This window comes from Triticum urartu, chromosome 3 (assembly GCF_003073215.2).
Source record: "Triticum urartu cultivar G1812 chromosome 3, Tu2.1, whole genome shotgun sequence".
NCBI classification, from domain to species: domain Eukaryota; kingdom Viridiplantae; phylum Streptophyta; class Magnoliopsida; order Poales; family Poaceae; genus Triticum; species Triticum urartu.
This window is the reverse complement of record NC_053024.1, coordinates 216,312,861-216,325,140: the sequence shown is the minus strand read 5'-3', so window position 1 is coordinate 216,325,140 and position 12,280 is coordinate 216,312,861. Positions and strand designations below refer to the sequence as shown.

The following is a 12,280-nucleotide window of genomic DNA, read 5'->3' as shown; positions in this document are numbered from 1 at the left end:
TGATAAATTTCTATTGTTCATGCTATAATTGTATTAACCGGAAACTGTAATACATGTGTGAATACATAGATCGTAATATGTCCCTAGTAAGCCTCTAGTTGACTAGCTCGTTGATCAATAGATGGTCATGGTTTCTTGACCATGGACATTGGATGTCGTTGATAACGGGATCACATCATTAGGAGAATGATGTGATGGAAAAGACCCAATCGTAAGCGTAGCACAAGATCGTGTAGTTCGTTTGCTAAAGCTTTTCTAATGTCAAGTGTCATTTCCTTAGACCATGAGATTGTGCAACTCCCAGATACCGTAGGAATGCTTTGGGTGTACCAAACCTCACAATGTAACTAGGTGGCTATAAAGGTGCACTACAGGTATCTCCGAAAGCATCTGTTTGGTTGGCACAAATCCAGACTCGGATTTGTCACTCCGTATGACGGAGAGGTATCTCTGGGCCCACTCGGTAATGCATCATCATAACGAGCTCAATGTGGCTAAGGAGTTAGCCACGGGATCATGCATTAAGGAACGAGTAAAGAGACTTGCCGGTAACAAGATTGAACGAGGTATAGAGATACCGACGATCGAATCTCGGGCAAGTAACATACCGATAGACAAAGGGAATTGTATACGGGATTGATTGAATCCTCGACATCGTGGTTCATCCGATGAGATCATCATGGAACATGTGGGAGCCAAAATGGGTATACAGATCCCGTTGTTGGTTATTGACCGGAGAGATGTCTCGGTCATGTCTGCATAGTTCCCAAACCCGTAGGGTCTACACACTTAAGGTTCGGTGACGCTAGAGTTGTTATGGGAAATAGTATGTGGTTACCAAAGGTTGTTCAGAGTCCTAGATGAGATCCGGACATCACGAGGAGTTCCGAAATGGTCCAGAGATGAAGATTTATATATGGGAAGTCCAGTTTCAGTCGCCGGAATGATTTCAGGGGTAATCGGTATTGTACCGGGACCACCGAAAGGTGTCCGGGTGTCCACCAGGTGGGGCGACCTGCCCCGATGGACCAAGTGGGCTGAACAAGGGTGGGAACCAGCCCCTGGTGGGCTGGTGCGCCCCCCAAGGGCTGAAAACCCTAGGGGGTGGGTGCGCCTCCCACCTGACTTGGGTGGAAAGTCCCCCCCCCCCTTGGCCGCCCCCCTCTAGATGAATCTAGGGGGCGGCCCCCTCTCCCTTCACCCTATAAATAGAGAGGGGTGGGAGGGCAGCCGCACCTTTCCCTAGGCGCAGCCCTCCCCCTCTCCAACACCGCCTCCTCCTCCGTAGTGCTTGGCGAAGCCCTGTCGGAGAACTGCAAGCTCCACCGCCACGCCGTCGTGCTGCCGGAGCTCTCCCTCAACTTCTCCTCTCCCCTTGCTGGATCAAGAAGGAGGAGAGACATCCCCGGTCTGTACGTGTGTTGAACGCGGAGGCGCCGTCCGTTCGGCGGTAGATCGGATCTTCCGCGATTTGAATCGCTGCGAGTACGACTCCATCATCCGTGTTCCTTGTAATGGTTCCTCTTAGCGATCTTCAAGGGTATGAAGATGCACTCCCTCTCTCTCATTGCTAGCATCTCCTAGATTGATCTTGGTGACACGTAGGAAAATTTTGAATTATTGCTACGTTCCCCAACACCCATGCAGGGAAGTTTATCTATTCGAATAGTCATGGCCCTCGGTAAAAGGACGACCCGGAGTTGTATTCTGACCTTATGACAACTAGAACCGGATACTTAATAAAACACACCTCTTACAAGTTCCAGATACAACCCGGTGATCGCTTTCCCACAGGGCGATGAGGGGAGGATCGCTGGGTAGGATTATGGTATGTGGTGTTCCTTGATGCTGCTCTTGCTACTCTCTTCTAGATGCTTCAACATGGAGTCTACTAGAAGCATAGTCTTTGATAGGACTAGTTATCCCCCTCTTATTCTGGCATTTTGCAGTTCAGTCCACAGATACTACCCATTTCACTAACACCAATGCATATGTAGTGTAGATCCTTGCTTGCGAGTACTTTGGATGCGTACTCACGATTGCTTTGCTTCCCCCTTTTTTCCCTTTTCCTTCTTCTCCGATGATGCAACTAGATGGTGGAGCCCAGGAGCCAGGGGATCCCGAGGATGATTCTACGTGGAGTTCGACTTCAAGGAGTAGTTAGGAGGATCCCAGGAAGGAGGCATGCGCCTCTTTCGATATGTATCTCAATTTGTGCTAGCCATCTTATGGCACCTTGTTTAACTTATGTCTGTACTCAGATATTGTTGCTTCCACTGACTCGTCTGTGTTCAAGCTTTTGTATTCGAGCCCTCGAGGCCCCTGGCTTGTAATATAAAGCTTGTATTATTTTAATTTGTGTCTAGAGTTGTGTTTTGATATCTTCCCGTGAGTCCCTGATCTTGATCGTACACATTTGCGTGTATGATTAGTGTACGATTGAATCGGGGGTGTCACAAATCAGAGGCCCTATCATGGGAAAGTTCCGTTCCAATGGCAAGGACCGAGCCAAGCTTGACGAGTGGTTCTGATCCCCCGCCCTAGATCAGCTCGAGGAGCTCAGTTTTAATGATGGGCATATGCGCTCACTGCCAATGTCCGCGCTCCGCTTCGCGCCCATGCTGTCCCTCGCCAAGTTCATGAACTGCCATTCCCCCCCTTAATGACGTGCCCTCTCTTTTTCTACCACGACTGAAGCACCTCGAGCTCATCGCCGTCTGCATCCCAAAGGATGACATGGAGCGCCTGCTCCGCGACTGTACTACACTCGAGTTCCTTCGTCTTCAAGTGATGAATTGGTCGAGTAGCTTCCACATCACCTCCAGGACTCTCCGAACTATTTATGTGTGTTGCTGGTGCTGCAACTAGAGATCACAAAAGGTGGACCACAATATTGTCATTGAGGACACACCTTCACCTGAGAGATTACTTGTAGTTGATCAACAAGGTCCAACAAGAATCAATGTCATTTCTGCACCAAAATTGACAGTGGTGGGCTACTCATCTATCAAATACTACTACTTTCGGGTACAGTAGTCGCCTTCTACCTCTCCTTCTTGATTTCAACATTATTTCTAGTTTTGAAGATGTATGTTCGTCTGTCATCCAGCAAAGCTTCACCAGATTCTGCGCATGGTGAAGGTCTTGGCACTAGAATCTGTCGGCCCCAACCTGGACCAACTTGTCTGTTTCCTGTGATGCTTTCCGTGTCTGAAGAAGTTGTATATCGAGGTGATGTTCCTTTCCTGTTAAATGTTAACCATAAGGGAGTTCAATTTTTTGCACCTATTCCCAAGTTTACAATGACAGTGTACTATGATTTCTGAAGGAATTTTGGAGGATTTCAGGACAAACACCCCCACCCCATATTGGTTGCTTGATTCATATGGTTGCAATCCATAAGCATTTCTCCTTTGGATTCATCTGTACTAGTTTTCTTATGACATTTTTCATCCACTCCAACCTCTTGTGAAGAAGGCTACTTTTTTATATTGTAATCGAATGCCCATGTTAATCATGTCAGATCGAAGATGGCACGTTGGTGCATTTTACAAATCCTGCAAACCAAATAGGTGTGTAGTTGTGTTCAAAACTACATGTAGGCACTAACACGTTCTCTTCTTTTGTAGATAATAATAGGCCCGGAGGTGGATAATGTTTATAACGACAATAACATCAAATGCCTAGATCTGCATCTCTTAAAAATTACTTTGAACTCCTACCGAGGGACCTTACTGGAGATAACATTCGCCAGGTTCTTTCTTGCTAGAGCAAGGGTGCTGAAGGTACCGAGGTTGAACATGCATTGAATTAGGAAAGATGAATGGTTTTCTGATCAGAGCCGACAACTACTACAGAATGGAAGAGGCTGCAAAAAAGCTAAACTTCGTATTGGAAGAGCATATGACAGAGTAGTTGGAAGTCATTGTGTCAAACCCATACATGACTTGTCAGCGGCTGATCTCTTTGTAGAAATGATGAGGTTTGGAAAGCGGCCTTACTATTTTAATTTTTAGTTTGAACCTCTCTTATATCCATGTTCAGCTGATCAGCACGGGCGCTTGCAGCTGAATAAGCTGGATTTCATTTCTAATATCAGTTTGAACCTTGTAATCTTTGAATTTGAGCCATGTAACTACGGAATTTGAACCTTGTAATATTTCGGGTTTTGTGGTACAATCGTTGAAATGGCATCGTATGAGACTCGTAGATTGGCAGTACTATTTTGACCTTAATATGCAATAGACTTAGATTTTATTAACCATTCATGACCAGGGATCCAGCCGGAAGCAGAGCAATGGCAAGCATCATCGCGAAAAGATGTAGATGATTAGATGTTGGTTTCTCCTAGTTTAGTATGGATGTAATTGCTTACTTAGGTGTGTGGAAATTTTATGCGTGTAGTCACTTGTGTAATTGTATGCTTAATTTGGGCATGCAATGCTGTTCTTATAAGTATATATGTTGATGTTCTATAGACAGAGCATATCACATCGCACATGGACCACACTGGGGAACCCGTCGGTCATGAATTCATCAATCGCAGAAGGTTGTATACCAGCAAGCGTTTTCCCACAACACACACGGTGACCCATCGATCATGAATTCATCAATCGCAGATAGTTGAGGCAATCACGGAGCGCTCTTCTCGCGTCCCTGCGCGCGCTCTGTCAGCGGTTGGGGCTGCGCATGATCACATTGGGGGCCCATATATTTGCGGTTGCATCGCGCGCGTCGCCATGACGCAGTTACGTGCGGCATGATGGAGTTACGCGCTGCAAATTAGAACTGCCATCCAGGCATGCAAATATTCCAGGACATCTGGCTTCCCCTTTAATTCCCGCAGCCATTATAACCTTAGTATCTTCAACCTTTCGATCGCGCCCCATAACACTATAAGCACACCCACGACTACACATAGAGAGGGGATGTCTAGCGGCGCTCCAATGGAGTTTGGTGAGCATAAAGTGGAGACCCACACGAGGGAGACGGATCTCTCGGTGGTGTACACCATCGACCCGGCCGTGGTGGACAACTACATCAACACCATTGAGTGGTTGCTTGCTCGACACAAGTACAAGGTGGTCGGCATCGACCTCCAGTACACCGGTGATCGTCCCAACATGGATCAGAAGGTTGTTGTCGCCCAGTTGTGCGTGCACAATCATGTACTCATCTACCACTATTGCATGGCCACAGAGCCTTGCGACCATTTCACCAGGTTTGTCAACAGCACCCACTCCAACTTCGCTATGGTGGATACCACTGATACGTCTCCAGCGTATCTATAATTTATGAAGTATTCATGCTGCTTTATTATCATTCTTGGATGTTCTACAATAATTTTATAGCAACTTTATATCATTTTTGTGACTAACCTATTGACCCAGTGCCTAGTGCGAGTTGTTGTTTTTTGCTTGTTTTTTACATCGCAGGAAAACATTATCAAATGAAGACAAAACACCACGAAACTTTTTGTGGAACTTTTGTGGACCAGAAAACTCCCGACGGGCTAGAGCAGCACCTGGGGGTGCCCCGATGGGGGCACAACCCACCTGGGCGCGCCTGGGCCCACGCGCGCCCAGGTGGGTTGTGTCCACCTCGGTGGCCTCCCGCACCCCCTCTTTGCCCTATAAATTCCCAAATATTCCGAAAACCCTCGGTTTTAACCTAGATCAGAAGTTCCGCCGCCGCGGGCCTCTATAGCCACCGAAAACCAATCTAGACCCCGTTCCGGCACCCTGCCGGAGGGGGGAATCATCACCGGTGGCCATCTTCATCATCCCGACGGCCACCACAATGAGGAGGAAGTAGTCCACCCTCGGGGCTAAGGGTTTGTACCAGTAGCTATGTGTTTAATCTCTCTCTCTCTCTCGTGCTCTTGAGATGTCATGATCTTGATGTATCGCCGGCTTTGTTAATATAGTCGGATCATATGATGTTTCCCCCTCTCTATCTTGTGATGAATTGAATTTTCCCTTTGAGATTTCGTTTTATCAGATTGAATACTTTTATGGATTTGAGAGCACTTGATATATGTCTTGCAAATGAATACTTGTGGTGAAAATGGGGTATTATTTTGTTTCACTTGATATATGTTTTGGCACTCAACTCACGGATTCCCGAGGTGACATTGGGGTAATCTATGCATAGGGGTTGATGCATGTTTTTGTCTTTGTTTCTCTGGTAGAAATCTTGGGGCACACTTCAAAGTTCTTTGTGTTGGATTGAATATTATGAATCTGAATTTGCTTTGGTGTTATTTTGGTACGAACTCTTGGTTAGATCGATCGGAAAGAATAGCTTTGTGTTATTTTAGTACGAACACAAGGATAGATAGATCGGAATGAATAGCTTTGAGGTGGTTTCGTACCCTACAAACAATTCCGTCTTATGTTCTTCTCTGGATAGGAACTTTGGAGTGATTCTTCGTTATACATCTGGGCTGTTCTGTTACACGTAACAGAATATTATTCTGTTACCCTACTTGAACTGATGAATTCAAGCGGTTGAACTGATGAAATTCGAGCGGTTGAACTGATGCTTTCTGTTCCTGTTAAAAATCGTCTTCTTTAGTTCAAATTTTTTTGCAATTTTTTTGTCGAAATGGGGCGTGTAATATATCGTTGGAAAGCTCTTGACATCCACATTACAATCTTATAATTTGTTTTTGCAAAAAGTTATGATTTAAGAGCAGTTTTGAAAAAAAACGTTTTTTCCAAACGAAAACGCGAAACGTATTTTGGACTTAATTTTCAAACGGTTTGTCGGAATTGAGCAAATGAGATGGAGTTCGAAAGCTGATAAAAATCCGCATCTTCCATATATCTACTATTTTTTCAAATTCTATATGATTTAAAAGTAATTTGAAAAACGGTGAAATTCTGGACGAAATGTTTTTTCACTGTTTTTTGCAAACGGTTTGTCGGATTGACCCAAATGATACGGTGTTGGAAAGCTATGAAAAATGCTCAACTTTTGCGTATAGAAAGTTTTTTCTAATTCCTTATGCTCTAAATACGAATTCAAATACGGTTAAAATTGGTTTTGAACGCGGTTTTTTAAAGTTTGTCGAAATGGGGCAAATAATATAGCGTTGGATAGCTATCGAAAATGCGAAACTTAGTCATGTTGGATGTTTTCTCTACTTCGCAACCGTTTAAGAGTAATCTTGAATACGGTAAGATCCATCATGCTATTTTTCTCTCCGGAAAAACAGAGTACTCGTACTGATCTATGTGTGCGTTCGTACTGAGGTATTTTTCATAGATTAATTTTGAATTCTTCTGAAAAGGGAGGACTCAAACTGATCTCCATTTTGGGTTTGTATTGAGCGGGTTTTCATAGATTGGACTTTACTCTGTTTTTTCCTGTATGATTTTCCTCGTAACTTTTCAACAATCTACGGTATCATCGTACCTAAACTTGCATGATTTATATAGTTGAATGACATTTTTTTCAAAAAGAAAATATTGTTTGCAACGATGTGTTGGACTTCTCTCATTCTACGACTTGAACTTTTACCATTTGAATTTCCATGAGGTATATTTTTGTTTGAGCTTTATCACGTCCTGAAAACTGAGTTTTTGAACTGAGAGTTGTGTTTGTTTTTAATGATGTATTTTCACAGTCCGAACTTTACTCTACTTTTTTGTTAATGATTTGCTTACAACTTTTGTTTTCTGTGAACTTGTGGTATCCCTAAGTTTGAACGGATGTAAATACTTTTGTATATAAGCTCAATTATTTTTTAGACATATGAATGATCATCCCCTATTTCTCAACTGCAAACTTTTGTTTTCTCTGAACTTGTCGTATCCTTGAGTTTGAACGGATGTAAATACTTTTTGCCAGACTGCTCCAGATTTCAGTATGGTACAACCTTGATGAGCCGATGTACAAGAACATATAAACAATATATACTTCAGTGCATAGCGCACCATTAAATTGCTCCACAACCATTTAAAAAGGCATAAAAACCTGCCAAAGATGCATAGTGCACCATTAAGGTATTAACCATTCATACTTCCTAGATCCATTACGGTGCATCTACAGACCAAAGGTACGTGTACAGCAAGAATGTGAAAACAAAATCTGAATCCCTCTCATGCTTTTCTACTTGCTATTGTCACATTTATCTCATTTTTCACATTACTTCTTCCTCTTCCACTAGTACCTCTTCCCATGCTTCTCTCCTTTTTACATCCCTGATGATGATTGGGATTCTTGATTCTGCACCCAGCAAGCCCAAGATGTCCGTAAATGAAAGAGAAACCAACAAACACTGCACAAAAAGATGGTGTTAATAGGGTTGCAAGAACGCTAAAAAATACAATATAATTATTCAGTGTAATTTCACTATTACATTTTTAGTGAAATGTGATTCAGGATCCATGCAAAGTAAAGTAGCATCTGTTTTTGAAATGGGTGGTTAAAGGTTTAGACAGAAGTGAAGTTTCAGCAATGCCCTTGCGGCAAAGCAAACTAAAATGTATCATTTTGCCTCAGGACTCTGCACATTTAAAGCATAATGCACTGAAAAGAACACACAAGATGAACTGAAAATCAAAACAAAATTTGGGGTAGCATGGCTGTGAGGAAGGAGGTCGAGGGCAGCAGGGCGCACAGTGGGCGAAGGACGCACAAGGAAGATGAGTTACCTCGTCGCTATGCTGTGAGGCGACCTCCATCATGGTGGTCCTCGGGTTGGAGTGCATCGGCATCGAGTGGTGGGGCTGCGACAGGGGACAGGTTGGAGCATGCACGCATGGCGACGTCGTCCTTGTCGTCATGGAGAAGTAGGACTACTGGAGACATTGCAAAGCAGCACAACAATTTTACATGTTTTCTAAAGTTGAGTAACACATGTTTGAGATTATCAACAGTACACATATCGTATCTTTCAGCTATCAGTTCAAGAGTCAAAAACTTTTCGAACTCATGTTTTTCTGTCATTGAACTGATGTAATTTTTTGTATTTTCAATTGTTGTAATATATGTAGTTGAACTTACAGATTTCCATTTTGTAGTTTTTTCTCTCATAAAGATCCTGTGTGTTTGTTTATGTACTGAAAATGGAATACATACTGAACTTAACAATACGGAAACAACAATACTTCATACTCATTTTTCTCTTTGTTGCCATATGGTTAGATCTTGCAGCCACATGAGCAAAATCTTTTGTAATAATCTGACATATAGTAGAAAACCAAACTTGGTTTTAACACATACAATTGAACTTTTTTCAGTACGCCTTTCTTGAACTGATGGCATATATACATGGTGAACTATAAAGCATCAATTTTGGCAGTAAACACAATTCATATTTTCAGAATCAGGAGATGGATCGAACTGGTTGTTCTAGGTACGGTGAACTGATTTTGCAGATAAAAATCCAGTTTCTAGGTACGGCGGACTGCTGCTCGCGACTAACTCGACCATCTCGACGCCATGGGGTTGAACTGAGGACAGCTATGGGAGTAGGAAGCATCGAGCGCGGCGGGTGGTGGCGCATACCTAGGTGACGCAGGAAGGAGACACACATGCGAACAAAGGCTGGCTGCTTTGGGCCCGGCGGTTGGAGGCCGTCTTCAGCCATGGCAAGCACCGGGGCCTTCCTCGGTCGCGGAGCCACTTGCGCCTCCACACTTTCCCACAAATTGTCCAGAACATGTGGTTTAGCAACACGATAAGTAGTAGTAGTAGTATTAATCTAGGTGGCAAGGTAGCAGCGGCAAAAGAGTAGGCAACTATTCCTAATTTGCTCCACAACAGCTTCAGTTCACATTTGCTACAACTTTCAGCTGGAAAAGAAAGACAAAACGGATTGAAAATCCCCCATTTGGGGTAGTGAACCTTTTTACTGAACAACTACAATTCTACCATTTAGTAAACTGCTGTATAATTAGAAAACAGTCTGAATTTTTGCACAAACACCATACTGTTTTATATGTTTTCCAAGAACATGAGATAGCTCACGTATTGAACTGAGAACACCTACTTTGTGTTTCAGGAAATAAAATAGACATCCTCTGCTTTTTGTGATAAAACTAGTGTGGACTTGGGAGGAGAGGCGGTGTGGATGGACAATTAACCTCTCTTTTTTCTTGCTCCTGAATGCATGCAGCTGGGAACTCGGGGCGACAGAGGTGGTCGCCGCGCGGCGGGGAGGATTGGTGCACAGCGGCTCCTTGGTTTAGACTTTTTTTTTGAGAAATGCAACAACCTTGTGTTTCAATAGTAATGCGTAGCGGCTCCCTTATCGATTGTTCAGACTATCACTTAGCAATTAACAACCGAGGAGTTGCATGCCCAGCAATTCAGAACTAAGATCACCAATTTTTTGACCCTAGCCCAAGTCTGATTGCACAGAAAAATCTCATCTAAGCATGGATGGGATGAAGGGAGCACAAGGTGCAGTACGATACAGAACAAATGTGTCTCTCAGACAAACTACCAGATCTGATTTTGTGCAAAGAAGTCATACCATTGAGCAGTCTTGCCGGATGAGCTACCAGAGAGATCAAGTTGAGCAACTATGGTACCTGGCGGCTGCAAGTTCGACTTGGTGAAGATGGTGCAGTAGCAAGTTCGATTTGGTGCGACAACTTTGCTGCTCGACTTGGTGAAGAATGTACATCTGTAATGTCTAGAACAACAAATTAACGAAAAGAAAACTAGTTTATGAAGGAAACAGTTCTTGAACTTTGGTTTGAGCTTTGTTTGTTGAGATTTTTGAACTCCTGCAGCAGTTATACCTGAACTTGTGCGACACACTTTTTATTCAGTTGAGAGCGTCTGATATTTTTGCAGAATATGCTTCATGAAAATAGGAAGGGGGGAGGCCAGACCTCGTTGTTGCATCATTGAACAGCCTCAGATGCGGCAGTGAATGGACTGTGGTGTGGTGCCTAAGTTTATCTAGTAACTCGTCATTAGTCTGCAAGAAGCTCACAAGTTATACTATTTTATAGATGACCTTTCTTTGAACTCCCATGGTAGTAATACATGAACTTTTCTGACGACATGAATGTTGGGTAGTAATACATCTAGTAAATAGATTTGTGATTTACCTAGCAACTGTTGAATCTATCATTTCTTTCATGGTGAAAGGAGAAGCTTGCATGCTAATTCGGTCAGCTAGGCCACAGGGTATTAGACTCATGCATTTTTACAGTATTGGGTGGAGCTAAATAAACACATAAATAAACTGTAAATCTTCTTGCTGATCATTTGCAAGATAATTATCTCAGAGGCAATGTCATTTACCTGTAGTGTGAAACTGCTGCCTGTATTGCTGGGCAGTGCAACCTCAGTCACAATTAGCACACGCTTGATTGTTGCACGGTAGGCAATGACAAGCTACAGAAATCATCCGAGATCAATCAGAGAGGGAGATGTATCAGACAACAACATCCATGAAAGCGCACGGGGGTGACATGCACTCACCTCCTTGAGTGACCGGCGGCCGAGCAAGCAGTTGTACTATCGAACAGGACGTCCTCAACCCCGCGGCTCCTCCTGTAGGCTCCATTGTTTGCTGCTGAAGCCCAAGCCATGGCGTTGGAGCATGGCGCATCCAAGACGTCGACATTGAACGGCCTGAGGTGGCGGCGATGAACTTCATGTACGCGCGGCATCGTTGCCCCATCGGGAAGGAGGCAGAATGGTGGCGGGGAAGCATCACCGGCTGCCAGAGGGCGGCGCACGAGATCTCCCAGCAGGATGAAGGAGGAGTACGGGGATGGAGTGGATCTGCACGATGGAGGTAGGTGGCCGGCGCAGGGGAAGGAGGAGGGCGGCGCGTGGTGGAGGGAGGCGGCCGGCGCCGGGGAAGGAGGAGGGCGGCATGTGGTGGAGGGCGGCGGCCGGCGTTAGGGAAGGAGGACGGCGGTGCGTGGTGGAGGGAGGCGGCCGGGGTCGGGGAAGGCGGAGGCGCTCTGGGAGGAGGGGATAGGGGCGGCGGCGCGCTAGATGGAGTTGGGATCGGGGCAGCGCGCTGGGTGGAGGTGGGTTCGGGCGGCAGCAGGAGGAAGATATATATATATATATATCTTATTAATTTTGGTCAGCTATATGGGCCAAGCCCAACTATTCGGCCTTTTTAATTTTTGGGCCATGGCCTTTTTGCCTCAACAGCTTCAGTTTTTTTCCACTAGTCAAATGGGTCCCAGTTGTCAGGTTCTAGTAAGTGGGTCCTATCTACCAAGGTCATATTCTTCATATTTCAATTTAACAGTAAATAAATAACCAGTATTTAAATTGGCACAAACAAAAAACA

At 44.3% G+C, this 12,280-nt stretch overlaps 1 protein-coding gene across 34 annotated transcripts; it reads right to left on the bottom strand.

Annotated features, from left to right (window-relative positions):
* Positions 1-7,897: 7,897 nt before the first annotated feature.
* LOC125543662 lies at positions 7,898-12,016 on the bottom strand. 34 transcript variants are annotated; one of them, XR_007298661.1, is made up of 6 exons: positions 11,449-12,016; positions 10,758-11,361; positions 10,545-10,648; positions 9,517-9,647; positions 8,661-8,807; positions 7,898-8,284 (listed from the first exon to the last, which is right to left on the bottom strand). XR_007298661.1 is itself a non-coding variant. In XM_048707086.1 (5 exons), the coding sequence occupies exons 2-5, from the start codon at positions 10,864-10,866 to the stop codon at positions 8,147-8,149; spliced, it is 402 nt and encodes a 133-aa protein (XP_048563043.1). In that variant the 5' UTR covers positions 10,867-11,361; positions 11,449-12,016; the 3' UTR covers positions 7,898-8,146. The 34 variants fall into 34 exon arrangements, 1 of the variants encoding a protein (XP_048563043.1); XR_007298660.1 differs by having other exon boundaries at positions 10,545-10,639; XR_007298674.1 differs by having other exon boundaries at positions 10,851-11,361.
* Positions 12,017-12,280: the final 264 nt, after the last annotated feature.

What these genes read in the sequence shown, in the direction of transcription:
- LOC125543662 (XM_048707086.1), bottom strand. An exon ending in GTCGAACTTGCAGCCGCCAG is followed by an intron (nt 8,805 to 10,544) that starts GTACCATAGTTG and finishes TGTCTCCAGTAG; the next exon opens with TCCTACTTCTCCATGACGAC. An exon ending in CCTCACAGCATAGCGACGAG is followed by an intron (nt 8,285 to 8,660) that starts GTAACTCATCTT and finishes CTTTTTGTGCAG; the next exon opens with TGTTTGTTGGTTTCTCTTTC.